A 25651-nucleotide genomic window follows, 5' to 3' on the forward strand; every position below is an offset into this window, starting at 1 on the left:
GTTTGCAATCCGAAGGTTGGATGTGAAAGGGCCAAGCATGGGAAGTGCTTATATGGCATGGTGGATTGCTGAGAGGGATATTTTGAAGGAAGATGCTTGGCCAAGCGAAGGTGGATGTAGCATGACGAAATGAACTCCATTGCAAAAGATGGTGTGAAAACAATGGAATCAAGCTCACAACTCTTTGCACTATGCTGCCCATATATTAGATCCGCAATGGTGGGAATATCGCACACAGACTGATGTATAGATAATGCAGTCGTGGCATGATCTTCTTGGACGTTCTTTGAGGATAGAATAGAGTATGCCTTTGCTGTTAGGAAACTGTCAACTTTTTGAAATAGAGAAGGACTATTTGCCTATCCAAGAATCAAAGAATTAGCAAAAGATATGCTAGCATGGAGATGGTGGGAAGAGTGTGGAGCATCCACACCTCATTTGCAAGCCTTGGCCCCTCCTTGGCCATGAAGGTGTTGTCGCAACCTTGTAGCAACTCCTCTAGCGAACACAATTGGAGTAACTATAAGTTTGTGCATTCCGTCATCACAAGAAACCGCTTGACATCGGAAAGAGTGAAAAAGCTGGTTCTATGCGAACGGTAGAGTGCTGAATGATGTGAAAGGGGTATGTAGTGACGGTGATATGCCAAAGTGGGTACACACAGATCTTCCGGGTCCCTTACATGATGCTCCTATATTGACTCACCCTGAGCCGAATTGTAGTGACTTAGAAGAAGAGATGTTGGTGTGATGGTTGGTTATATCTGATAAATGTTGCAATTGCAATTCTTTTAACATGCAATCCTTTTGGAATGCAATTTATTTAAAATGCCACTTAAAATGTAATTCTTTCACGTTGCAAGCTTTTTAAAATGCAATTCTCTTAAAAGGCAATTTGTTTGATAAGCAATTTATTTGATATGCAAAAAATGGTTTTGATGGTGGCTGGAGCAATGGAAGACTAGCCCTTGATGAAATTATAAATCTTTCCAAGCACACTTTGTAGAGGGAGCGTAAACTGCATCAAAGTATTTGTGAAAGATTTATAATTTCAATGACAGCTTATCTATGATAATTTTCATTTCACCGAACATGACGATTTACAATAATCCAAACATGCCAATTTTCACATTAACAAACATAATAACGGCTTGTCATCATATTATAAGAGTGCACATTGTACATGATAGTGGTCGACAGTTGTAGATTTTGGGCAAAGTTTACATTGTAAGCCACTATCAATAGGAGAAAAGTATACATGTGTTCAGTCAGAAAAATTTATAGTTACAGATGTAGTGGCCAAAAAATTACATTGATTTCCCCATTTTTCAAAAATTTAGAGCATCAAAAAATTGCTTGCTTTGTCATGTGCATGTCTCGATGCCAATTTTGCGGCGCACAATATGCCTAATGAGTACACTATGTATGATATAACAACTATAACAATTGACATGTAACAAAATGGCATGTACTTCACTTACTTGAAGTCGGGCTTCCTACGTTAGTCGGCAGTGTTGCAACGACGGGCATAGCGGTGGCATCGGTTGGTTGTGATTGTGCTGGCCTTTTGCTCCATGTCTTGGGTTTGTTAGCGAAATCTACAGGCACGCCCAGCACAAACTTTGCATATAACATCTTTGCAAAGTAAAGTGGCACGGCCCCGCTATGAGGCTTATCAGATTTGATCATGGAGTGAATATAGTATGTTTTTCTCCCTCATAGCGGGGTGGCAACAATTCTTGATGGGCCACCATTCGTGTGCGGCATCATCGCAATCCCATACTGCTACAATCTCGTCATTGGAGACCATTGCGTTGATGCGATTGCACGTGCCTCATCTCTTCATGTCGGTTGGAGGGTGGCATCAGCCACGTCCATTATGTGCTCCATGGCTTGCCTCACGCTTGGATCCTGAGATGCGTATGCAGCTTGCATTGATTATTGTCATGCGGACGCCATGGTGAGTGAGGGAGCAAGAGAAGATCTAACAATCATGTGAAATCGAGTGAGCATTTTGTTATTGAAACATTTAATGGTAACATGCTCATGCCAACCATACCATATAAGAAATTATCCAACTAACTCGATTGTGAATTGATCACGATTGATTAAAATGTACAAATAAAAACGGCAAACTCTGACAAATTGTTACATTTTTAAACCCACATTAACATTTTTCAAAGACATTAAACTTTGGCAATCATAGTGTGTGCCACTGCGATCATATGGGTTAATCTAAAAAAAGATGTAGCTTTTATTCAACAACATGTTTTCGTTTCCTCAATGGGTCACATTGCCACATCCTCATTTACATTGAAGCTATGCAGTTTTGTTAAAATTGCTCCCATGGAAGGTCGCTCCTTTGGATCACTCTTGCAAAGCACGCTTCCACAATCAACCAAGAGCTTGATTGCAATGTCGCCCTTCACAGAGTTGTCATTGAGAGCGTCTGCAACATCTATGAGAAAGTTGGCAATTTGCCAAAATAGCCATCCAACGGCAAAACAATCTGACTCTAGTGCCCATGCGCCCTTGCGATTTGCTCGGGTAGTTGTACTGGCATATAATTCTGGTGCTAACCATGGAAATGCCCTGGGAGGAGGAAAAGTTGGGTCTTGCGGACATCAACTTTCGGTCTAGTGGAGGCTTCTTCCCCAATCAATAATCCCAACTCAGACAGAGATGTCATTCGTCGTGAAGTCTAGCATGTAGTTGGTTGCTTGCAGATTGGTGTGCGTATATCTTTGTTTGTGAACTGCTTTCAAACCATTGGCAATAGCAGCAACAATGGACAATCCATGATGACAAAATAACCTTGCTCGCAACTATTACACACATTAGTTAAGGGGAGGCAAATCCGATCGGCCAAAGCAAATCATCTCCTAGCCTGACTGAGACATAAACAAACATCTCTCCCTCTCTCTTTTCCTCTCTCCCTTTGACTCTCCCACTCTTTCCTCTCTCTCTTTTACTCTCCCTCCCTCTCTTTCCTCTCTCTCTCTCTCTCTCTCTCTCTCTCTCTCTTTCAATCCCTCTCTTAAACAGCCTACTGACAGTTAGCCAGGCAAGGTAAATCTAACCAGCCGAGGCGGGTCATCACTTGGCCTGACTGGTTGACTCTAAAAGCTCTATAATCTCAACAAAAGGTAGAAGCAACAATTGCGACATGAAAGCGACAAGTTTGATAGGGCGGTAGTGGCAAGTGCAGGGTCATTTTATAGGATTTCTCATAGACACCGTCGGTAACTTGGCTACACCGCGTGGTATGTCAACATACATGATTTCTTATCTTTCCCAATCGGACGATCCAAGGTGTCACGTGCCGATTGGACATGTACCGCACGGTATAGGCAGGTTAATGACAGTGTCTAGTGGTGCCCTTAAAAAACCGCGCGGTAGAGATGAGGGACCATGTGGGGCAAATAATACCGCTTGGTATGGCTAGCTACCGTGCGGTTTGCACGTTATGGTACCGTGTGGTAAGAGCGGTCACCGCGTGGTGGTGTAAAGAACTGCATTTTTTTGTGTTTAGGGCATTAGGCTGCGATCTTTAATTGTCGAAAACTACGTATTTTAATTTAAAAAAACATACTTTTTAAATCCCTGGTTTGAATGCTCGGCCGTCCGAGTGTACCTCCTCCTCTGGTCGATCTACACTTGTGTGTGTTGGAGGTTGCTTCTTGCAAGCTTACCTAAGTTTTTGTTGTTTGGGCCTCTCCAAACTCATTTGCTACCAACTCAGTCAGGAGTCTTGCTCGAGCTCTTTCCAGCATAGCTGTGCCTCCACTCCGGAGTCTCTAGTGCTTGCTCGTGACTGCTCGAGATCTTGCCTCTACAATGGCTTGTATCATAGTTGGGGGCCTTGGAGAGATGCAAGGAGGGCTGGTCTCAGTCAGTTTTATTGACGTCTCCTTAGAGTGCATCGCCACTTTCATTGATGTCTCCTTTAACAGCATCGCCAGCCTACCAAAGTCGAGGAAACCCAAAAACCATTCACCTTAAGACTCAAGAACCGGGAGTCACTTTACCCCTAGATTAATCCTTGCCCGTGAGCTTTTTCTTGGATGGTTTGCCAAGCATCGGACAGCTTCTCCTTGGTGGTCTCAGTCACAACATGATTAACGTCTACGAAAAAGACGTAGATAAATTAGTACCGAGAAATCGATTAAGATGTCGCATGCAACTTAGCATGGCTTTATCTCGCTGTCCTTCCCTTGCCTGTGTTCCTAATGTCTTTCCTTCAACTTGACGACAGTGAAGCTCAATGTAGACTGTTTCTCAAGAATATGGAAAAATGGGAGGAAACCACTAGGCTATCTTAAGTAAGTGCAGTACCTTCGAACAATTTGGTTTGCAGGCAGGCTATCATAAGTAAGTGCAGATCTCTACTCCAATCGACAGTTTCTCTTCTGATGTCCTTCCTTGAAGAACCTGATGATCACAAAGCTCAATGTGGACTTTTTCTCAAGCATATAAAAAACACATAACCTGCGCCATATCAGCCTAGCATGAGATCCGCACGGGAATCCTATGCAAGGTTCCCTATTTCTTCTTTACATTTCAGCCTCCTGTCCATGAGTTCCAACTCGCCTGGCTTGAGCTCGAAGTCTTGTTGCTGAGAGGATAACATACTTCGTGAAAGTTGAGTTGCTAAAACCCTGTTAAACATTAACCTTGATGCCTCATCGTAGACCGAGAGAAGGATCTTCTACCATGCCGCAAATATAAGAAGCCACCTGAAGTAACACCAACAATGATGAGGCCTTCCCAGATAGAAAAACTCTCCTATGGGCAAGGCACAGATCTTGTGAGATTGTGTGCATGAGGAGATTGGAGAGCTTGCATGAGAGAGAGAGAGAAAGAGAGAGAGTCTTGGAGGGGGGTGAGCTTGCGAGATTTGCTGAGCAATTGAATGTGTGTGTGAGCGAGAGAGAAAGAGAGAGAGGGGGAGTCTTGGAGGGGTTTGAGCTTGCGAGATTTGCTGTGCAAATGAATATGAGAGAGAGAGAGAGAGAGAGAGAGAGAGATGAATGAGCCAAAGGGGGAGAGAGAGTCTTCGCGGGGCAAAGAGCAAGGATTCAAAATGTAGCGTGCAAGCATTCAATGCCTTCAAAATTCAAGCTCTCCAAGCTCTCCACCATCTCTTTTCATGCCACGTGGTATTATCTTCTACATGACACGTGGCAAGGGCTTGCCTCCCTCTCTCCTTAATATATAATATATATATAGTATAGCATATAGTAAGTATGTTTTAAGATAGTACTTTGGTTCGGTAACTTGCTTTATAGTTTTAATTGGAATCGGATTTACAGCAAGCAAAAGAGCTATAGAAGATTGTTGAGGCTCCTATTCAATGCAATTGAGGAGCACCAAGCATGATCATATGAGAGAGAGAGAGAGAGAGAGAGAGAGAAGGAGGGGGGGGGGGGAGGAGGGGGAGAAGGGGAGGGTAGACTATACTTGTGGAGTTGCCCAGTGATATCGTGCTAGTGTATATTAAGTGTGTAAACAACCTAAAATGGTAAAATTTGAATCAGTTGAACCCTATGGGTGACCTCATGCTTGGAATACGAAGGCCATACATTTTATTATTGGTTAATGAGCTTAACCCATGCGTGATCTCATGCTTGCAACTCTTTCATGGATACAACATATATCAAGGCCAAACATTTCATAATTACTAATGAGCTTACCCCTACAATTTTTAAAATTTGCACAAACCAATATTAGTGACAATCTTGTCATGATTACACACAATATATAATGTAATCCCTCCTGCATTATCAGCATTTTTTGGCATGCCAAAGGCAAGCCTTAGTGTATGTTTTGGGTTGTCTTATTATGAGAACTGTGCAAGAGCCTTAAAAGAATACTATGATAGAAGAATATTGTGAGAGGGGCTTTAAGGGTTGTCACAATCTAAGGGTGAGGTTTGAAGAGGAGGTGAAGAGAGGGCTGTCACAAGACCTAGTGAAATTTTCACATTGTTACTCAAGCTTACAAGATATGGAAGAAAAGATTGAACAATAATCTTTTTTCTTAGGCTTGAATTTTAAGCCATATCTGTGCTCACCATTGTCATTGTTGCTCATGTTAAGTATATTTTCAAACTCTAGAAAGAATCCAACTTGTTAATGTCAACTTCAATTACTTACATCTTACATCACAAGGAAGGGCCGATCGACTTCCTCCCTCCCTCAATTGCAAGGATTCAACTTCTCATAGCTGACAACTACCGTTGAAGCGCTTCGAAAAATTTGTAGCGAAGTCGCATGCAAGAATGCTTGTAAATGCTTACGTTGCTTTGTTCAATATGAAAAAAATCAAGACAATGAGGTATTGCACAACTTACGTGAGCTATCAATTTAGTCTGTACATTTGGTCGTCTTATGGAATTATCTTGGTTGCTAATTTTCAAGTACAGGAGATGCATTTTCACCTTTCTGCGTGCTCAGAGTCCTGGGCATATCCACGCTATCTTAACGCCTCATAAATTACCAACAACATATTCAGGCTATGTTAACATGTCATAAATTACCAACAACAGAATCTTCAGGAAGCCGGACGACATAGTCCGAATGTCGAAGAAGAACATGGATTTGTTTGTCATGAACACGTTGATGCGTAACTGTGAATTGCATAAAGACAATATAGAAAACAAAAAGAGTATATAGACCATATTACCTTAGTGACAAGCTGCAACAACTTCAAGCATAATCCCTCCTGTATTATCAACGTTTTTTTCTCAAGCTTTGAACATATGAAAGAAAAGATTTCTGGTGGCAAAGCATATATCAGCAGAAGCCCCACACACGTTAACTCAACTTCTCTGAAGTGGGATGAAGCATTAAGTAAACAAACGGAGTCAGGCCAAGGTCGTCAGGCACGGCTAACACATGACTCAGTCCCTCAGGCGACAGTTCAAACATGTCGATTTCCCTGCGATTGGATGGGATCGTGACGTAGATGATGGACAAGGCGTATACTGATACTGTGCAATGTCACTCGTTTTGGAAACGATGGACCAGTTTGCTACAAAAATCTTGACGAAGCTTCTAAACCATGCTGGAAACGCTGAAGCAGTTTCTACAGAAACGTCCGAGAAGTTTTGAGCTCACACAGGAGGCCGAAACTATCTGATCATCAGCAGACCGACGTTGGGTTATCTTTCTACAAGGTAAGCTGTCGATCAGTGTACCCCATGACGATCAGGCTCAATCCAGCGTATCGTTTCTTATCGAACATATATTCCCACGTCGCTTTATGTTCGTTTGGGTTTTGATTAATTGTTGTTCAATCGCATCCAGTCCCGAGGGTGTTGTTCTGGTGGATCATCGTTTGTGTCTGATATTTCAGGTGACGATCTTCCATTGGACTGTGCAGGCAGCGTCTCGAACAACCTACGTATATAAAGAAAATAAACAAGTAAAAGCACCATCATCTGAACTTCAGAGCACCTAAGATTAAACCTCTTGTCAATGCAACACACACTACGGGGCCTGCTAGGCACGACGTGGGACATAAAAGCTTCCTATTCACTAAATTAAACATTCTGCCACATGAAGCCAAAGAGAGGCTTAGCCTAACTGTAAAGAAGTCACGGAATTGTTGCCCGAATCCCGTAAATTTGGCTGGATAGGTTGCACCAGAAATGGTGCCAATGCTAGTGATGGTGAGGTTGGTGGATCCGTGGCGGTGGAAGCTGGTTGGGCATTGTCGTTTCGAGTTGTCGCCTCCATCATGTCCTGGACATCGGAGATCTACAATATATACAATATTCGAAGAATTTATGACTTTAAAATTCCTTCTTAATCGGAAATTGGTTGCAAGATCTGTATGACATTCCCCAATGCTACAATATCCATTTACCTTTTTCCTCAGGCTCTTATTCTCCTCGTACAAAAACTGTTCCTAGGTTTTTCAATCAATATTACGAGTCAGCCAAGAGCCAAGAAACGTAACAGGTCTTCAGACACATGCCCAAAGAGACGAGATAGCAACCACTGAGCATTGCACTTGCCATTTAATACTTCCTTACCTTTCGATTTAGATCTTGAATACGCTCTATCAGCAACTGATCCTGATACACGTAAAATGTAACACATGTCAAAACAAGTCCAAAACCAACCCGTGAGCTGCGACATTGAAAAGAGCTTAGGAACTTACCCACGTAGTAAAAAGAGGCGGAAGGTTACAATAACACGATAAAACGCTATAATTTAATGTGAGAACCATGGGCCTCTAATCAGTTGACAGCTTCTCCATTGTCTACACGTGTGCGCTCTTTATTGAAATGTAGGATTTAAATCGAACTTCGTTTTGTTTGAAGGGACTACTATCAATGTTCAATTGCTTTCCCAAGGCAAAAGCCTACTTGCAGTTATAAATAAATAAAGCAAGCCTCTACCAATGCAATATTTAAAAGATGCGCCCCTTCACGATAAATTTATAAGATAAGGGTCATTTCACATGACTCTCAGATCAAAACTTACCTTGTACCTATTTCCTCCTACAAAAGGACATATGGATGGCAATACCAACACATAGGTGCTTTGCAAACTCACATCTCATTCATTCTTCAAACTTCTTGCTTGTCTATTTTTGTGTTTGTTCTATTGTTTGCTCACAATGGTTCTGGGCCCACTCTATACTCTTACTGATCGTCGCCAAATGACACATCACTTCATTCCCTTAGTATGCCAAATCTAGATTTTGGCCAATCCTCTTGCCCCACCTGCTAAAATCACAATGGCCTTCGATCTCATCGCCCTCCTCAACTCTTGCATGGTCGAACGCCTTGAAGGAACCAATTTGGCTTATGGAAATGGCAGATTGGCATGGTGCTTGAGGAGGAGATTGACACTAGGGAGGAAACAAAGCATCCTGTAGAAGAAGCTGTCAATGGATCCACCATCCTAATGCCTACCAAGATGGCAGTGGTTCTACTACCTTGGGAACTACCCCGTAGTCAATCCACGAACTGCAACCACAAGACTCACCACAATTCGCATCCCGAAGTCTGTCACGTTACGAGCGAGGGAAAGGCAAGCTAAATTGACCATTTGCTAGACTGAAGGGGATATATCTGCGAGCTAGGTACAAGAATGCAACACCGCGCAAGAGGCTTGGGGGATGCTATGCGAAACCTACGAAGAGAGAAATGCAGGGAACACTCTGACATTGCAACAAGCCTTGAGCTCCCTCAAGTTGAAGGGGATCATGGTTGCTCCACCTCGAAAAGATAAAAGGATAGGCTCTTCAATTGGAATACGGACGCACACTCGCTCCGACAAATCAACTCGCCTCCATGATCTTGGAAGTTGGACAGCATGCCCACCTCTTATGATCCACAGATCATGATGATTGAGGGCTGTGGGGACACTATCACCATTCCAAAAGTCAATAGTCATCCACTTCAAATGGAATCTCGGATAAAAAGCATGACCCCCTAGGAGGACCCATCATTGGCATCAAGAAAGTCTACCATCTTGGGACGATGGGAACACACAAACAAGCCACCCAATAACGACTGATCCACGTTAAATGCATTGGCCACGTCAAGAGCTATAGGGCAGAATGTATGTGGTATTACTATATTGAGGGAGGGCATTTTGCCAGACACTACCGGAAGCATTCAGAAAATATGAAAATGCAAGACTAGATGCGTGTATATCTAGCTTACACAACTAGAGATCACACTTGTGGCTCTGCTTTAGGAGGAGCATTTGAAGCGACGGATGACTCCAAGGTGGAGTTTGCATTTGCATTTAAAGGAACATATGAGAAGAGAGCGAGATTGCTTGGCACTTTAGTGCTAGTTGCCACATGTGCTTCGACATCCGTGCCTTCTCCTCATACACAAACCTTCTAAAGGGAAAGGACATAAACAAAGGCTCCATCAGTGCCTTCAGGAAAGGCATGGTTCACCTCTAGCTGCCCACGAGGGAGCAAGCCCTTATTCATGCTGTGCTATAGGTCCCCAAAGTTGCCAAGGACTTGATTTTAGAGGTCATCCTCGACACTAGGGAATGGAAGTTCGATCCCCAAGAGGGCAATGCTTACTGTTACCATAATTGACACATTTTTGCATTTGAAATTTGCAGTAGGAGACTCTACAAGCTCAATGCCATTACAACATATCCATCCGCTACACCTACTACCTTTGAAGCTGTTGCGAAGGCTCGATATGACACACTCTGGCACCAGCTCTTTTGGCACATCAGCACCCACAAACTCGAGAAATGGTCATGCACTTATTGGTAGATGACTTCAGTATCTGGAAGGACAACCGCCTCAAACTATATGAGGACTACATCTCAAGAAAAGATCACAAAGAACTATTCAGACGCCACGAAGGAAATAAAGCCGACGACCAACTCGGCTTAATCCACTCTGACATGTGTGAACCCCTGCAGACACCTTTTCTTGGAGAATCATGGTATTTTATCACTTGTATTGATGATTGCACTAGGTTCATCTTCATTTTATTCATCAAACACAAAGATGATGGGTTTGAAAAGCTCAAGGTATTAAAAGCGATGTATGAAAATTAAACTGCTAGACGCATCAAGCGTCTTAGGTCAAACAAGCGAAAATACCATAGCCTCTAGTCGAATCAATTTTGTTAAGAGCATAGTCACAAGAAATGTTTTGTCTATTTTGTCATTTCGACAAGTTTTGTTTCGACTTTTCGGACGAATCGGATACGTTTCAAATTAATACTTAATATATAGCCTTATAGGGGTGAATAAGATAAATATATATACCTTTGTAACACTAGAATATGTCCAATCATACAAATGTAGATATTTTGTTGTTCTAAAGACAAAAAAGCTACATAGAAAACGAAAGAGAAGAAAAAATAGAGGTAAACAAAAACTTTAATGAAAAACAAAAGGAAGACATACTTAGCAAGCAAAGCAACACTTATGTCGTCATCGGTGCTAAGTGTCGTCATCGGTGCCCAAGCATAAGCAGCTATATTGGGTTTCTAAAGACCTGCGGAGTCTCTTGGGCAAACGCAGTGCTTACTAAAATATGTCAAAACAAAACGAAACAAAAAAAAACAAAAAACAAAACAAAACAAAAGAAAAAAAACAAGAAATAAAGAAGAAAGGAAGAAGGTAACTAAGCAAAAATAAAGAAGCAAGTCAAGAAACAAAATCTTCCAAAAAACATGAATAAAATCTCTCTCTCTCTCTCTCTCTTCTTTAAAACATGAAAAACTAAATGGACCCTTTACACTTATGTATCGCTTTCTACAAAGAGGCAAAATTACATTCCTAACTTAGAAAGCACAAGCATACTCAATCAAACTCTCTTTTGAAACTAAAAGATAAACGAGCTATATTCAGCTACCTGCTTTTTGCTTTCAACTTATGATCAATCATTCTAAACATACCTAAGACCGATACACCATAGATAAAGACTTCATATCTAAGAATGTACGTACTTTTCCTATACTTTTTTCATTATTTTTCTTGGATTATACCTCTCATGTAATAGTAAAGTGATTAAATTACTACATTGAGTGATAAAAGATTCCTTAGTTGTACAAAGGCACGATCTATAGAATTGGGAAGGAATGACTATATATATAAAAGATTCCTTAATTGTACAAAGGCGAGAAAATCTATAGAATTGGGAAGAAATGACTCCATACTTTCAATGTGAGGCTTTTTTATAATGTGTAAACCACTATATTCAGGTTGTTCACATTTATCGTATATATCAACCTCTAATCCTATGGTAGATTGAAAAAGTCTAAGATCTAAGAAAACACACGAATCCCATCTTGAAGAGCAGTTCAGTTTACAAGTGTCATGAGGATAGATTCCTTCTCCAAAAGCACAAGCGTCTTTGTACATAAAGTCTTGAAAATCAGGAAGATTTGGTACAAATAAATCATCTATAAAACGCCTAACTTGGCTAACCTTATGTAAATGATAGGGCAGGTATTGATAGAAATAAGACGTTGCATAAACTCAAATTCATAAGAGAAAAGATAAAAAGTTTGCTAAACCAATAGCACAATTAGTGGCCATAGGGATTCCTATAATTTGTTAAAACAAAGAATCACCTATGGTGATGTAAAGATTATCTAAAAGAAAATCTCTCCAAGAGCAAACATCTTCAACATTTACTACCTTTGTGTATCTTTTTTTTAAGAACCGATGTCATGATCTTTTTTTTTAAGCCACAAAAAGTCATAGCATAAAGCTATTTTCTCAACTTTTAGCACTTTACATCTATCTTTGTCAAATCTTAGCTTGAAAACTTCAGCCACTAGCTTTTTGATTCCAAACTTCAGGCCTTCCAGCTCGATCTTTGTGTAAAGCATAGTAAAATCATACATTTGAAGGAGAATAGGACACTCTTTTTCTTGAATGCTTTGAGAGGAATTAAAATTTTTTACAATAGGAATCACTCCTACACAGTCATTTAAAATCTAGCTTGAGTGCGAAGGGACATCTGCCTCCTTTAATAGGACCCTCCAAAGTTCATGGACACTAGACAACATGGCTTTGAAGTAGTAGCTTAGCCATTTAGAGACATCCGTCAAAGTAGTCTCACAAGCAGCTGCAATAAATCTTGGCTTTCTTGGAGTTTTGAGAAATTTCCAAGCAGCACAAAGAAAAGGGATACTTGGATTGCAAACAAACCCAGAAGACTTGCAAAAACTCTCGTGTTTTGATATCAAATGGGCAGCCATGTGTATGAGCTACCATATTCACCCCCAATGACAATGATGTCTCAAGAACGCCACCAACATTACTGTGCCATTTCCCCACACGTAGGGTTGGCCGACACAATTGCGACGTCCATTAGTCAATGACTACTCTCACATTTCCACCTTGGGTCCACCGCTTGATCTCATCCACGATGTAGCTACGCCAATCCAACATCTCGACAAAAAGCACATGCCCCTCCACACGATGGCCTCTTAGGAGCACAAACTTGGAGCAGGAAGCAACTCCAAGATTCAACTCAATGTTGATCTAGAGATTCCCCACATAGCTATCACAACCCTACCTCGAAAGTTCGACTGTCCACACGGGTTTAGAATCCACCAGTCCGCTTTGATGATAGGAGGATGATAGTGTCTTCATCGCCCACTTCTCTATGCCCGTAGAGACCTCCAATCTTCAAGGAGCACATGCTATTCAAAATACATCACATGGGATGTTGTTTACCTCTGGGATGCCAGGCTATTGGCAGCAAATGGGTGTTCAAATTGAAAAACAGCCTGGATGGATGGACTTGCTGTCCAAACAACTTTCCTCCATGGAGAACTGCATGAAGAAATTTATCTTCAATTGCCACCAAGCTTTGCACATGTGGAAAGGACAACGTGCCGACTCAAAAAGGCCATCTAGGTCATGGTACATCAAAATCGAGTGCTATTTGTCGAATCAAAGTTTTCATCATTCTTACAACGATCCAACCTTTTACGTTCGCAATTCTTCCAGTCGTCGCACTGTATGTAGACGATCAAATCATCCTCTACAATGATCTAAACCGTCCATAGGGATAGCACACGTGGGAAAACATGGCTCCATCAACAGTGTTGTGTGTGCATGTTGGACAAGTACAGCATGAGCAACTACCCTCCAATTAGTAAGCCACTCGATCCCAACGTCGAACTGACTAACCTCTCGATTGGCGAACATACGAAGAACGCATACAGATGGAAACTGAATGCGTCCCTTATCGCAACCTTGTCGATCCCTCATACATGGGATGGCTTGCACGCGTCCCCATATCTCTACCGCCATGCGCAAGTTAGCACAGTCACACATTTACCTCCCAATAGGTGGACCGATCTCGTAGGCCTATACTAAACAAAAAATCCATTGCTCTGTCCTTTCACGAAGTTGAGTACATCTATGTTGCATGGTACATCTCTGTTTACCATGCAACGAAGGAACCTGAATCCAAGAACTTGGAATCCAATTCAAGTGCAACGTTCTTCACAACAACAACAACAATGACTGCATTTGTCTAAGCAAGAATGCTTGTTATCACAAATGTAGCAAGAGTGTTGATGTACAATAACATTATGTCCGCGACCTCATTCGACGTGGACCACTTCGAATTGCTCAAAACTGGCGTTGGCCTAGCACAAACTCCGAGTAATTTAGTTGGTGTTAATTAGTTAGATGCCTTCTTGACTTGTTCCCATCTCCTCTTACAAAAGGACGCATGGATGGCCATACCAGCACGCAATTGCTTTGCACACTTGTCTCATTCATTCTTCCGTCTTCTCGCTTTTGTCAGCTTCCGTCCTTGTTCCATTGTTTGCTCACATAGAGAAACAATCTGCAGAGCTTGGTTCCGGCTAACATGAACACAAAGGGTGATTTTAGGGACCTACTTTGAGCTTCTCAATTGAAGCCGATCTTTTTGGAGAAGAAGGTTGGAACACTGGATTTCCGACTATTAGGAATTGACGTTGATACATTACTGCTACGTAGAAATGTCCATGAATTGAGCAAAGATTTTGTCCGCTTCATGGCGAGCGGGAATGTCAGTAATTTTGAAAAAATTGTGCGCAAAAGATTTGTCAATAGAAGCTGCTCTATATGTAGACATAAATGACATAGTCAGAAAGCAAGCACAAAGTGGAGAAGAAGTGTGTTGACCTTTCGAGTTCTCACTCGGCTCAAGCCCATCTCCAGTTGTCGCTCCAGCTGAAGCAGGTCCTTCCAATTTAGAGTTGCAATGTCTTCACCTGACATGTGCCTGTAAAAAATTCCTGCCGCTAATTCAGAAAAGGTAGAACGTGCACACGCACACCAATTTTTAGTAGATTACTATTTGTCAACGTATATCACGTTTATGATGTACTTACTTGCACGTTGACTGTAAACGGTCCATCTGCTGCTTGAGGTGGTCGATTTCCTGAACCCAATACTGCAAATCAACCAATGTATGTTGCTCGTGCGCATAAGTACATAACTGTTCCGATTCAATTCGATATTATAAAGGATGAAACTCTCAAGTCATGTGCACAACGAACGATGTTCTGTATGTGATGACTTCGGGGAACTAAGACAACGAATTGATGGTGCTTTGATCATATCAATGCAATATTGTAGCAATCGCAAAGCACGACTATACGACATTGACGGCCACTCGCAGACTCGATAAGTGATCTCTCTTTCAAGTTTACATGCCAATCTTAATATTTGACATCGCTGCTTAAAGACTAGCCTAAAGAAACAAATTTTCACAATTAACGTCCAACGCTTAAGGAACAACAATGACATGAGTTCTTACGTCGCCATCCTTCTCGGTAGGTTCATCACGTTGTTTTTCCTCCACGCATTTCACGTAACGGTCGATAATCGTCTTCATACTTCCATATACAACACAAACAACAGCAAACAGATTAGCAGCCAGGCCTGCGGATATGAATTCGCAATTAATATAAAAATCATAAAAATCAGCATGGAAGCTCGAATTTGGTAACGCATGCGTACTACGGCAATACCTTCAATTTTACTGTTCAAACAGCCCAAAAATCTGAAGTAGCTTAAACAGGCAGTTGGGTTTCTCATTCAGGGGCCTGCTCTACGAAATCTAGCCCAATTAACCAACACTTGGAGACCAGCTCTTCCAGCCTCGCTGCTTGAAGCTGAAATCTGATAACTTTTTTGGCCTGGTAAGTCTGATTAAAATTTTGCGCTGTTCACTTCCATTTAATTATCAGACTATTAGAAACAAAAAGTCCGTACTTGAAAAAACCGGTCTCGTGTTCATTTTCCACTCTCGATGATCAGATACGTGCAATGTTCAGTTGCTTATGCTGGTTATATGTGCCTAAATACAATCGTAAGCTACATAGCCTTTTCAATGTTCGGATAAATTCAGGTTTGTCTTGGAGAACACCTCCACATCCTAAAGCTTCAACCAAGGCATTGATCTGAGCTTCCGCCTCTCTATCTTCTCATCCTAAATACAATCGTAAGCTACATAGCCTTTTCAATGTTCGGATAAATTCAGGTTTGTCTTGCAGAACACCTCCACATCCTAAAGCTTCAACCAAGGCATTGATCTGAGCTTCCGCCTCTGTATCTTCTCATGCATCATGACCATTTTTCCAAATAACTTCCATACTGTTTGGAATCCCCTTCTCTCCCAGAATTTTGTTACCTAACTGGCATAAACCTTGCGCTTATCTTAACAAATTATTTCATACATATATCTTAACCTAGAGAGAAAGGTAATTGAAAAGGCCTTTATTTAGGTGAAAATGAATCACAGTCTCCATCTTGAATTTGTGTCTCATAACCTTGATCTTACTCTCGATGTAAATCTTGTCAAGATCTCCCTCTTGATTCACATCAAAATCCATGTGTGAATCTCTTGAAAAGTGAGGCGATTAAAGTTGCGCTTCTTTCCAAAATCATCCTTTTTCCCAGGCACACATCAATCTATCTAGTTCATAGTTTGAAGATAGATCCACAAACTCCATTCAGAAAGGTTTTAAAAAACACACTGAAAAATCAGCCATCTTTGAAGACCCATATCTCTCAAAGAGTGAAGAATCTGAAGATAAGCAATAAGATGACTTTTGACCATCCTATAATTCTCCATAATTCCCGACTTGATCCCAATTTGCCAAAATCCCCCGTTCTAGGCTCTCAAACGTGCATTTTAAAACTTGACACAAAAATCCAAACAAGAAAACACTCTAAAGTCCTTTTCCATTATCTTTTTGCCACTATTTCACCCTCTAGACAGTTGAATCAAATAAATTATAGTGTCAAAGTTGTAGCCTTTTGAAAACTCTCCAGTTTTCACATACAAACTTTGTGATGATGACATGGCTTCCCATGCATACTTGCCTTCCAAAAAGGATTGACAAATATTTTGATGACAAAATACTCAAAAAACAATAAACATGATATGACACAGAAAGAAAATGGAGTGCAGTGAGCTGGGGCCTTTAGAATTGGTAAATGGTTAAGTATAAATGCGCAAACTTATGAAGAAATTAGGTGAGAGCTGATAGGAGGTATGTCTTCCTACGTGTTAAATATTGAAGTTTCTGTTAGTGCCTGTCCCTGTGAGTCATAGAGAGTGAAAGAGAAGGTTTCATGTGAAATTTCAAAGCTATTCCTTTGACCTTAGATTAATTGGGATACTTTCACTGGAGAAATCAATTGAATTTCTCAATTGAAAAATAAAGACATTTTCACGTATCTTTCTCCTTCGCTTAAGATATATTTATCATGGCATACGTTGTTGAGATCAAGGGCCTTTAGAATAGGTAGATGGGAAGTATAGATGAGTAAGGCAATGTAAGACTTAGTTGAGAGACGATAGGGGGTATGTTTCCCTACTAGTTAAATAAATGAAATTCCTATTAGCTTATGTGTGTGAGTAAGATAAGGGATGAAAGATTAAGGTGGGTAGGAGGGGTGGACTCAATTGAAGACGGCATTGTTTCCAAGGTGCTTAATTTCTCCACTCCTCCCCTTCTCCACCAGAGGCCTTTCATAATTAACCACCACTCTTTTCTTTAGGAAGCTGCCTTTAACATGCCACTAACCTTAGGCAACTATTTCGCTAACTTGACACCAATGCCCACAATGGATGAGAGGCTCTCTATTTTAATGTTATGAATCTCCCACTAAAGGGTTTTTTGCTTATATATCTCCCATTCAAGCCATTCTTGGTCATTTCAAGGGACGTTCTTGAATGGGAGATACAATGGATGAGAGGCTCTCTATTGGTTAATCCCTTAACCAATGCCAATAGGGAGAGGCTAAGGCATCCCCCCTACTAACAAGGCTTCCTGCAAACCATGTCAAAAAGAGGTTAAAAACCTACATAAGAAGGGTACCCACCTTGCTAGCAAGCCATGTTCAAAAATCAAGTGTGAGAAGGGGTATTGGTCCTACTAGTAGGCCATGACTAAATAGATCTTCGTTGGTATACATGCACTTGAGTCGGTGTTCATGCATTTGAGAGACCATGTCATCCCTACCTCCATAACATATAACCTTACTGCTTACTCCCGTTGTCCACTCCAATGTAAGACGATGTCTTGGAGCAAGCAAGGATACCTTACTTGTAGGTAGGTATATGAGTCTCACGAGGAGGTCTCGAAGGCCTAGTGAAAGGGGAAGGGGTTTTTGACGGCTAAAGGGCAGCCCTTGCTACCACCTTCTATGCAGAGGAGAGTTGATTTATGAAAGCACTGGAATGATCTTAGATGGATATTAGAAGCTAGAGCTATGGTTAGATAGTCGACAAAGCTAGACAAACAAGAAGCATAAAACACAATGAAAGACAACCCTAAAACAAGTAAATAGATTTATTACAAACTGATTGAAATTATTTTGAATCACTCAACCATAAGGAGGAGATTGCGCAAATCTTGCTTTACCTCCCTCTAGCTCCACAAGCTCAATATACTTCCAAGAGGCAACCCGAATTAGTAAGAGGGTGAGAGAGGAGGTGGATGTAAGGGGGAGAGAGGTGATAGAGAGATGGAGAGGTGGGAAAGTAAGGAGAGAAGGATGAGGCAACACCAAAGGATGAGCGATGTCCTTTCATGACTCATGGGTAATAACCCATAAAATGCCAATAGTCTTGTTGCTCATCAACGTTGTGTATTTAAGTACCTATAGAAATACCATACTGAATGCTTAACATTCGCAACACAAATGCGGAGGTACACTATCCAAATCATTTTGGATGGAAAATTATGACACCATGGAACTTCCATGGTTGATATCAAAGCCACATCCCATTACATCTTTGAAGATAGCATAAAGAGTACATTCGAATTCTATCATCAACACAATGTGGAATGTATGGAATGCTAACACTTTGGATTTCATGCAAATCATAAAACAATTTAATGTTTGTATGTGTACAAGATAAAACATTTGGCCTTCACCTGTGAAAGCCAAAGTGTTGTCACAATGTATTTGACATATAGTGAACAATAAAAGGCTTATACTTTCATGATATTCTCTATGATGTTGCACATGAGGGGCTTTCTGACTTTAGATTACAAAATTGGTTGCCATATTTTGCTGCAAGAAATCAAGTTTGAATTTCATTGATCTACATAAGATTATGAAAGACGTGGAACATACTCTTTTTGATATTTTCCATGATGTTGCAACACAAGGTGTTTTTGACATCAAATGAGAAAGTTCATGCCATCACATTTTCCCTCTAAATTCAAAGTTTAAATTTCAAAGATCTAGATTTCTAGTCCATGAGTGGAGGTGAAACTCATGAGAACTCTTTTTGGAAAGGAGGCATAGTAAGCCTAGGTCTTTTCTAATATAACTAGCAATGAGTAAAAGAAGGATCTACCAAAAGCTCGCCATGTGCGACTATAAAGAAAATATCATGAAGAGCATATTCTAAGTCAACAAAATTTCCCTCCAATATTCAAATTGAATTTCAATGATCTAGATAGTCCATGAAACCAGGTGGCTATCGATGCTCTTGCATGAGAACTCTTTCCTTAAGGGAGGGGCCTTTTCTAAAAAGTATAAGGAATGAGTGAAAGGAGGATCTAGATGGCCTTGAAACTAGCAATATCATTTATGTGCAACTTAGACATAATAACACTCTCAAGAGATGATTATAGAGATAAGAGACAACTACGAACACCAATCACTTTTTGGGCCTAAGTTTCTTAAGAAAAGAATAGTGGACTTGATTAATTAAGGCTGAAAATGAATGCTTTTAATGAATTTAATGAATATAAGTAAATCCTTTGAGTGATGACTAATAAACAAGTGGTAGTAGATGGGAGAAACACTTATACGTAGCAACAAGTACACATTATACATTGCTTTGAGGCATGATAATGTGAATTCCACAATGGTACAAGACTAAGAATATAAAACTAGTTATATGACTAATTACTCCTATTTGCTACTGATTTGTCACTAAGGAAAAAAAATTATAAGCTTAGCTTCCCCCCTCATAGATCAAACATGCTCTTGATAGCAAAAACAAGTTGTTAAAACTTTGAGGTTATCATAATCAAATTAAACAAATTGGATTAATTGAAAGTAGCATAAGAAACCTTTACAGTCTAAAGCATTGCCATGCTAATCCTTTAGAAATTTGGTGCTACATGCATCTAAATTTTGGCTTGATCTCATGCTATCCTATCAATATTATTATGAGCAAACTAAAAAATGGGACTAATTCAAAGAGAATCAGAAACCTTTACAATATGAAGCATTGCCATGCTGACCCTAAGACGTGAATTTTGGCAATCACAATTGTTCCAACATGATCTCCATGAGATTTTAACATGTAAAATATACTTTCTTGAGTGACCATCACAGTCTTGGCAAGTGACCACCACTACACTCCTCATTCTATTGGGATAGGTAACAACAATGGTACATGCTTGGGTGAACTTCCTACAAGCAATGTTTAACATGTGTGTTCTAGTTTGCATTGTACACAACCCCTTTAAATAAAAGATAAAAAATTTAAAGCAAACATGCCGACTTATATTGTAAATATGGGGGGCTAGTCCTTAAGGGCACAACCCCTTATAGATGAAACAAAACAATGGTACATGCTTGGGTTCACTTCCTAAACGCTATGCACACCATGTATATAATCTTAGGCCCTTCAGTCGCTTTTATCAAATCACAAATTTTTTGAACTCTCAAACCTTGGAAATTGCTTTAATGAACAGCAATCTATGAAAATCCTCTCGGTAAATCTAGATGCTATGATGTATGTGTATTAAAATGAACCCCTAAAGATCACATCGCCCCATCATAAGAGCCATGTCACGTGCTACACTTGTCCAAGCCAAACATCTGGCAAGCGAAAACCTCCCTTGTCCACACATTATCTAGAAGGCATTCTAAGAGGAACATATACATGGATACCCAAGGAAGGAAATGGCCCTTGTATTTCCAAGTTCTCACATGTATGAGAACAAGAACTAGTACCCAATGAGCATTGGAAAAGACTGAGAGGCATTAGCAACATCACCATCATCTTCATACCTTCTTCATATGTCACTCGAAACTATGTAAAAGTAAAACACCTATGATTACATAGTTGACATCTGGTAAAGGCCTTGTCCAAGGTTTTAGTACATCTTTGAATCTAAAGTTCAAAGTATTTGAAGTGAGAAAATATATGACGAAAGCTATCCAAACCATGTGAGCTAAGAAGACACGTTGAACCAATCTACTCTATATAGTTTGTTTCAAGAAGCTTTTCGATTTTGCCAACAACAATCCCCCTAGTTGGCCAAACTAACTACAGGCTCTTTGCCAGCCACTCTCCCTCTACTTGGCCAAACTAAATGCAGGATCAATAAGGATAAGTCAAAAAAGCCTTCCTTGTTTTGTTATATGAAAGAAGATAACATTAGACAAAGCCATGCTATGACATCCCCACTTTGTGTTATCACTACCAAAAGCACGCGCAATGCAGCTCAAATTAATAAAATTCTGCAGGGCGTTCAAAGTTTCTTCTTCAAAGCAAATGGCACAAACCGTATTGAGGGCGAGGCTCACCATAACGAGCTTCATTTCTGGTGCTTTTCTATAAACCATTAGGTATTGAGTACTATCAACTTTACAGTCTCTACAAAATACACAGGCGTCGGTTGATCTCATGCTATTCTATCAGTATTAGTATGATCAAATACTTTTCGTTGTACAGCGCCTGACATCAGCTGCTACTTTTGGAAATACAAGCAGTGAAGCTAAGAGACCATATCAAAATTACCCACCACCATCCTCATTCGTTTTCCACAAACCTACCCATTGTTCTTCATATGAGAAAGAGGAGTTTCCAGTAACGCTCAACTGCGAGCAAAAGAACCATAGCTCTGAGGGATGATACGAAATGCACTATTCTGCTACCTGTTAGAAACTGGATTGTCTCCATAATGCTCTGTCGAGACTTAAGAGCAAGTACTTCAGATGGGAAAACAGGGCATTTTATATGCAAACTTTGCAAAGCTCACTAAGTAGAGGGGAAGTGGAGTACGTTCGATTTGGGAAACGGAAATGGAAGTTCGGATATCACACATTTGCGGGGTTTGAGACAGCGCTGACTCTCAGTTAACTGAGATCACTTGACATCATTACGAAGGGTACAGTAACGAGCAGTTCCCACCACTTTGTGCTTGACGTTGGACGATACGTGGGGCTTGCGTTAAATTTGAGTCGCAGAATGAGAAATTCTAGGGGGCTAGCAGTTCCCTTCTCGGGGCTTGGGCGTCCGTTGTAAAATTAGCGTCTGCTCGTGGATCTTCAACAAAGCCATCAGTTTTGTTCCTATGATCCCATCAGACGGCCGGGAACGAAGATAAAGCTGCAAGCATTACCTGTAGACGCAGCTTGTGCTCGGGTGAAGGTAAGGTCTGCGATCCTACTGCGCAGGGCTCACACACTGGTCGCAGTTTCGTGTGAACCAATAAGGCCCTTCATCTGACGACTTATAACAGGACGTGGATCCTTGGGCGGAATGCTCGGAAATAGAGATTCCGAGGCTCAGGGTTGCTCGATAATTTGGAGCCATTCCTGATATGCGTTTATTCCGCGTGCTCTACGTAAGACAGGCTTTTGGAGTGAGGCTTAAAAAGGAAAGAAGTCGCAAATGGTCTCTTCCATGCAACAAAATCGTTCACATCTTGACATTCTTTAAACGGGTGTCCGCCAAACGAAGATGGAGAATAGGATAAAAATGGACATTTATACATTCTACTGGAAGTGAAACTGAGATACGAGACTTCAGCGCATACCTGGAGCTCGCAAATTCGAACATCTTTCCCGTGCTTGAGAAAATGATCAGCCCAATTTCAGCGTCGCAAAGGATGGAGAGTTCGTGTGCTTTCTTAAGCAGCCCGGCACGACGTTTCGAGAAGGTCACTTGCCTGCTCGTGGAATTCTCGATCCTGCGGATGTGAATCTTCCCTCTGCCCATGCTGTATAATGGAGAATGTAAAAGGAAATCTTCAGCGCTATCTTCAAGACCTTCACCGAAACCTTTCTTTGCTTGGATAGTTCACAAAGTAGATAGGCGCGGCCCTGAACACATTTCCGACTGTACTACACGCTTGCAGTCGAGTGGCAGTGCGGCGCATTGCGGTCGGATGGTCTAGAAAGGCTAAGGGACGAAAGAGCTTCTCGGAGGACGTCAAGCATGTGACGGGGGTCCATGAGGACTCAGGAGTACGAAGGGTGAGATGAAAAGGAGAGGAGCGGTAAGGCGTGATGGTGGAGGAGGAGAAAGGTGAATCCGGACGATGAAGGAGGCGGCAATTGTAAGAGGGGTAGCGATGCAAACAAGCAAGCAAGCATCCAGAGATTGAACACGGCAAGCTGATATCTATCCTTAGACAGCACTCAGAAGGGGGAAGCGACTGAAGAAGGGGAAGAGGTGATAGAGGAGGACAAAGCTATGGATGAAGGTTAGGCGAATGCGTACAGGAGAGGTGGTTTCCAAGGAACTGCTGAGAAGAGAGAGAGACAGAGACAGAGACAGAGACAGACAAGTGTGTTGTAATGGAATAACGAAGTTTGAGCTGAAAACAGAGAAGGCTGCTGCAGTTGAGCTATGACAAAGTTGTTGTGGTGGTCGTGGTGGTGTTGTGGTTCGTTCTTCTTTTTCTACTCTACTAATACTTCATCTTCTTCTGCTTCTTTTTCTACTACAACCACTGTAACTACTTGTGCTGCTTTTTCGGCCTACTTCTTCTTGCTGCTCGTCGGCTAAAGAGCTTGGAGGGCTGGAGGAGTCGGGGGAAACAGATCTGCGCAGGAATGAGGGAGGGACAAGAAAGGCTTGTGAGGCGAGCAAAGAAGGTAGGAAAGAAGGAAGGTGGAGGTGGATTGAGAGGGCAAGAGAAGTTGACGAGATGCGCAGGAGATCCAAGGAGAGAGTGACAAACACACAAAGAGTGCGTGAAGAAGAACTTAGAAGAAGACGACTTAGACGAAGAAGAAGAAATGGCTGCCCAATGATAACACACAGCCTCCTTAAAAGAGAAGCATAATCCGCATTTTGGAAATAACCCCTTTAACTTAACCATCGTTACCCTTTTGACCCTCTCTTTCTTTGCCTTTATTTCTTTCCCCCCAAAGTCAGAGTCCTTAGTACTTACCCCCCTTTTGTGGCATTGTCGTCCTTTCCTCCCTTAAAGGAGAAACCCCCAAAAGAGAGGCCGCCTCATGGGCCTTGCAGCTTTGCCATTTGCTGACTTTGCCTTTGCCCAATTACATCTCGAAATTGTATGGTGCACCTTCCTCTTGTGGAAGCTCCCACATGTGCCTTCCCTTTTCATACTTTCCCCACCTCTTGGTTGCCTTGAATTGGCTTGTCTCAATCCACCCCACCCCCTTTTGATATTTTGCTTTGCCTAATCTTCTTTGCTGACTCTCTCTAGCCTCACTAAGGTTGATGTGACCCTCTCCCACATTCGGCTCCTAGCCCTATTAGGCATTTTTTATCGAGCCACTTGTTGTTAGGTTGGTGAAAAATTTGGGAGTACCATTTACTGTTTGTGAAGAAGTTCGAAGTTCACCCTTGAGCTCCAATAATGCTCACTGGGACTCGGTTCATGTGAAAGAAGCTCCGAAGCTACTTCTTGATGTTTGTGTCAGAGGTGAAAATTTTTGGACATTGATTTTCATGTGGGTCATCTTTAATGCCATGAGAGCTTAAGGCTTGCGATCTGTCGACAAGAAACCATTTGCGGAGGGTGAGAGGGTGGTCACTCGCAGCTCTGATTTCCAACAAACACTATGGAGGGTGAGATGGGCAACTCTAATTTCCAACAAGCCACACAAGGTGTGAAGGTAAATGATAGCCACAGCCATACAACGAGACACAAATGTGGTTTTCGGAAAAGAAACGCGGTAGAGAGGATGGTTGCTCTCTCTCTCTCTCAAACCGAGCGTGATGGGAAAGCCTAGATGGATGTGTGTGTGGTGGGGACGTGGCACTACCGAAATAAGAAAGAGGGGAAAGGGAAGGGAAAAAAAATCGCTGTTCAAAAAGATGGAGGAAATCCTTCGACAAGGGAATGCATACTTATCATGAAGAGCAAGGGCGGCCGGGGGTTAAGGTTGGGTGAAAGGAGCAAACCCGAGGAGTGTTGGGGGGGGTCGCTATTGCGGGCGATCTAGAGAAGGTCGGGGTAATGATAAATAAAATGGAAGTGGAAGCTACGCCGCTAATTGGGCAGCGCCGCTGATTTGGTTAAAATTTTTCACTAGATTTGTTTCTACGGCCACCCAAATCGGGCGGCGCCGCCCACCGCCCCCAAATCTATCAAATCCCTCTCGAACCTCTCGCTCGCCCTTTCCTTTTCTAGACCCGCTCCTTTTAGAATCACCGCCCCTCACGAGCTCCCCTCCTCGGTCCCCTCCCTCCCTCTGCTCTCATGCTTGCTGTGATCCAGTGTGATGAACATTGAAGCTTGTTTCGTCTCCCCATCCTTTTCCGGCTTTAGGTCTCCCCACCGCTTTTGCCACCCCACCTGCTTCCCCCTTTAGGTCCTGCTCGCCGTCCCCGTCTCATCCTTGGGTTTTTTATTTTTATAAAATTTTCCCCACCCACATGCCCGCAACGATACGCTTTAAGGCCCATTTGGTGCCCGAATTGGTGTTGTGAGAGAGAGAAGA

General features: G+C 41.7%; 1 protein-coding gene across 4 annotated transcripts; it reads right to left on the reverse strand.

The window, feature by feature from the left end:
- Positions 1-7053: 7053 nt before the first annotated feature.
- LOC147893489 (MADS-box transcription factor 23-like) lies at positions 7054-23968 on the reverse strand. 4 transcript variants are annotated; one of them, XM_087385826.1, is made up of 8 exons: positions 22768-23968; positions 15279-15357; positions 14851-14900; positions 14642-14741; positions 8038-8079; positions 7869-7910; positions 7587-7759; positions 7054-7399 (listed from the first exon to the last, which is right to left on the reverse strand). In XM_087385826.1, exons 1-8 carry the CDS (start codon positions 22947-22949, stop codon positions 7282-7284), a joined length of 786 nt encoding a protein of 261 aa, XP_087241952.1. In that variant the 5' UTR covers positions 22950-23968; the 3' UTR covers positions 7054-7281. The 4 variants fall into 4 exon arrangements, with proteins under 4 accessions (XP_087241952.1, XP_087241950.1, XP_087241949.1 ...); XM_087385824.1 differs by having other exon boundaries at positions 7869-7904; positions 14851-14912; XM_087385823.1 differs by having other exon boundaries at positions 14851-14912.
- Between the last annotated feature and the right edge of the window lie 1683 nt (positions 23969-25651).

Source organism: Dipteris shenzhenensis, chromosome 15 (genome assembly GCF_047967505.1).
Source record: "Dipteris shenzhenensis isolate YYH24624 ecotype China chromosome 15, Dip_SZ_1.0, whole genome shotgun sequence".
NCBI classification, from domain to species: domain Eukaryota; kingdom Viridiplantae; phylum Streptophyta; class Polypodiopsida; order Gleicheniales; family Dipteridaceae; genus Dipteris; species Dipteris shenzhenensis.

Bases quoted from the DNA above. Each gene is read 5' to 3' on its own strand.
- LOC147893489 (XM_087385823.1), bottom strand. From the start codon at position 22,949: ATGGGCAGAGGGAAGATTCACATCCGCAGGATCGAGAATTCCACGAGC. The intron at 14,742-14,850 runs GTAAGTACATCA...AATTTTTTACAG, and splicing joins CGTTTACAGTCAACGTGCAA to GCACATGTCAGGTGAAGACA. The intron at 7,760-7,868 runs GTAAATGGATAT...TATATATTGTAG, and splicing joins ATAAGAGCCTGAGGAAAAAG to ATCTCCGATGTCCAGGACAT.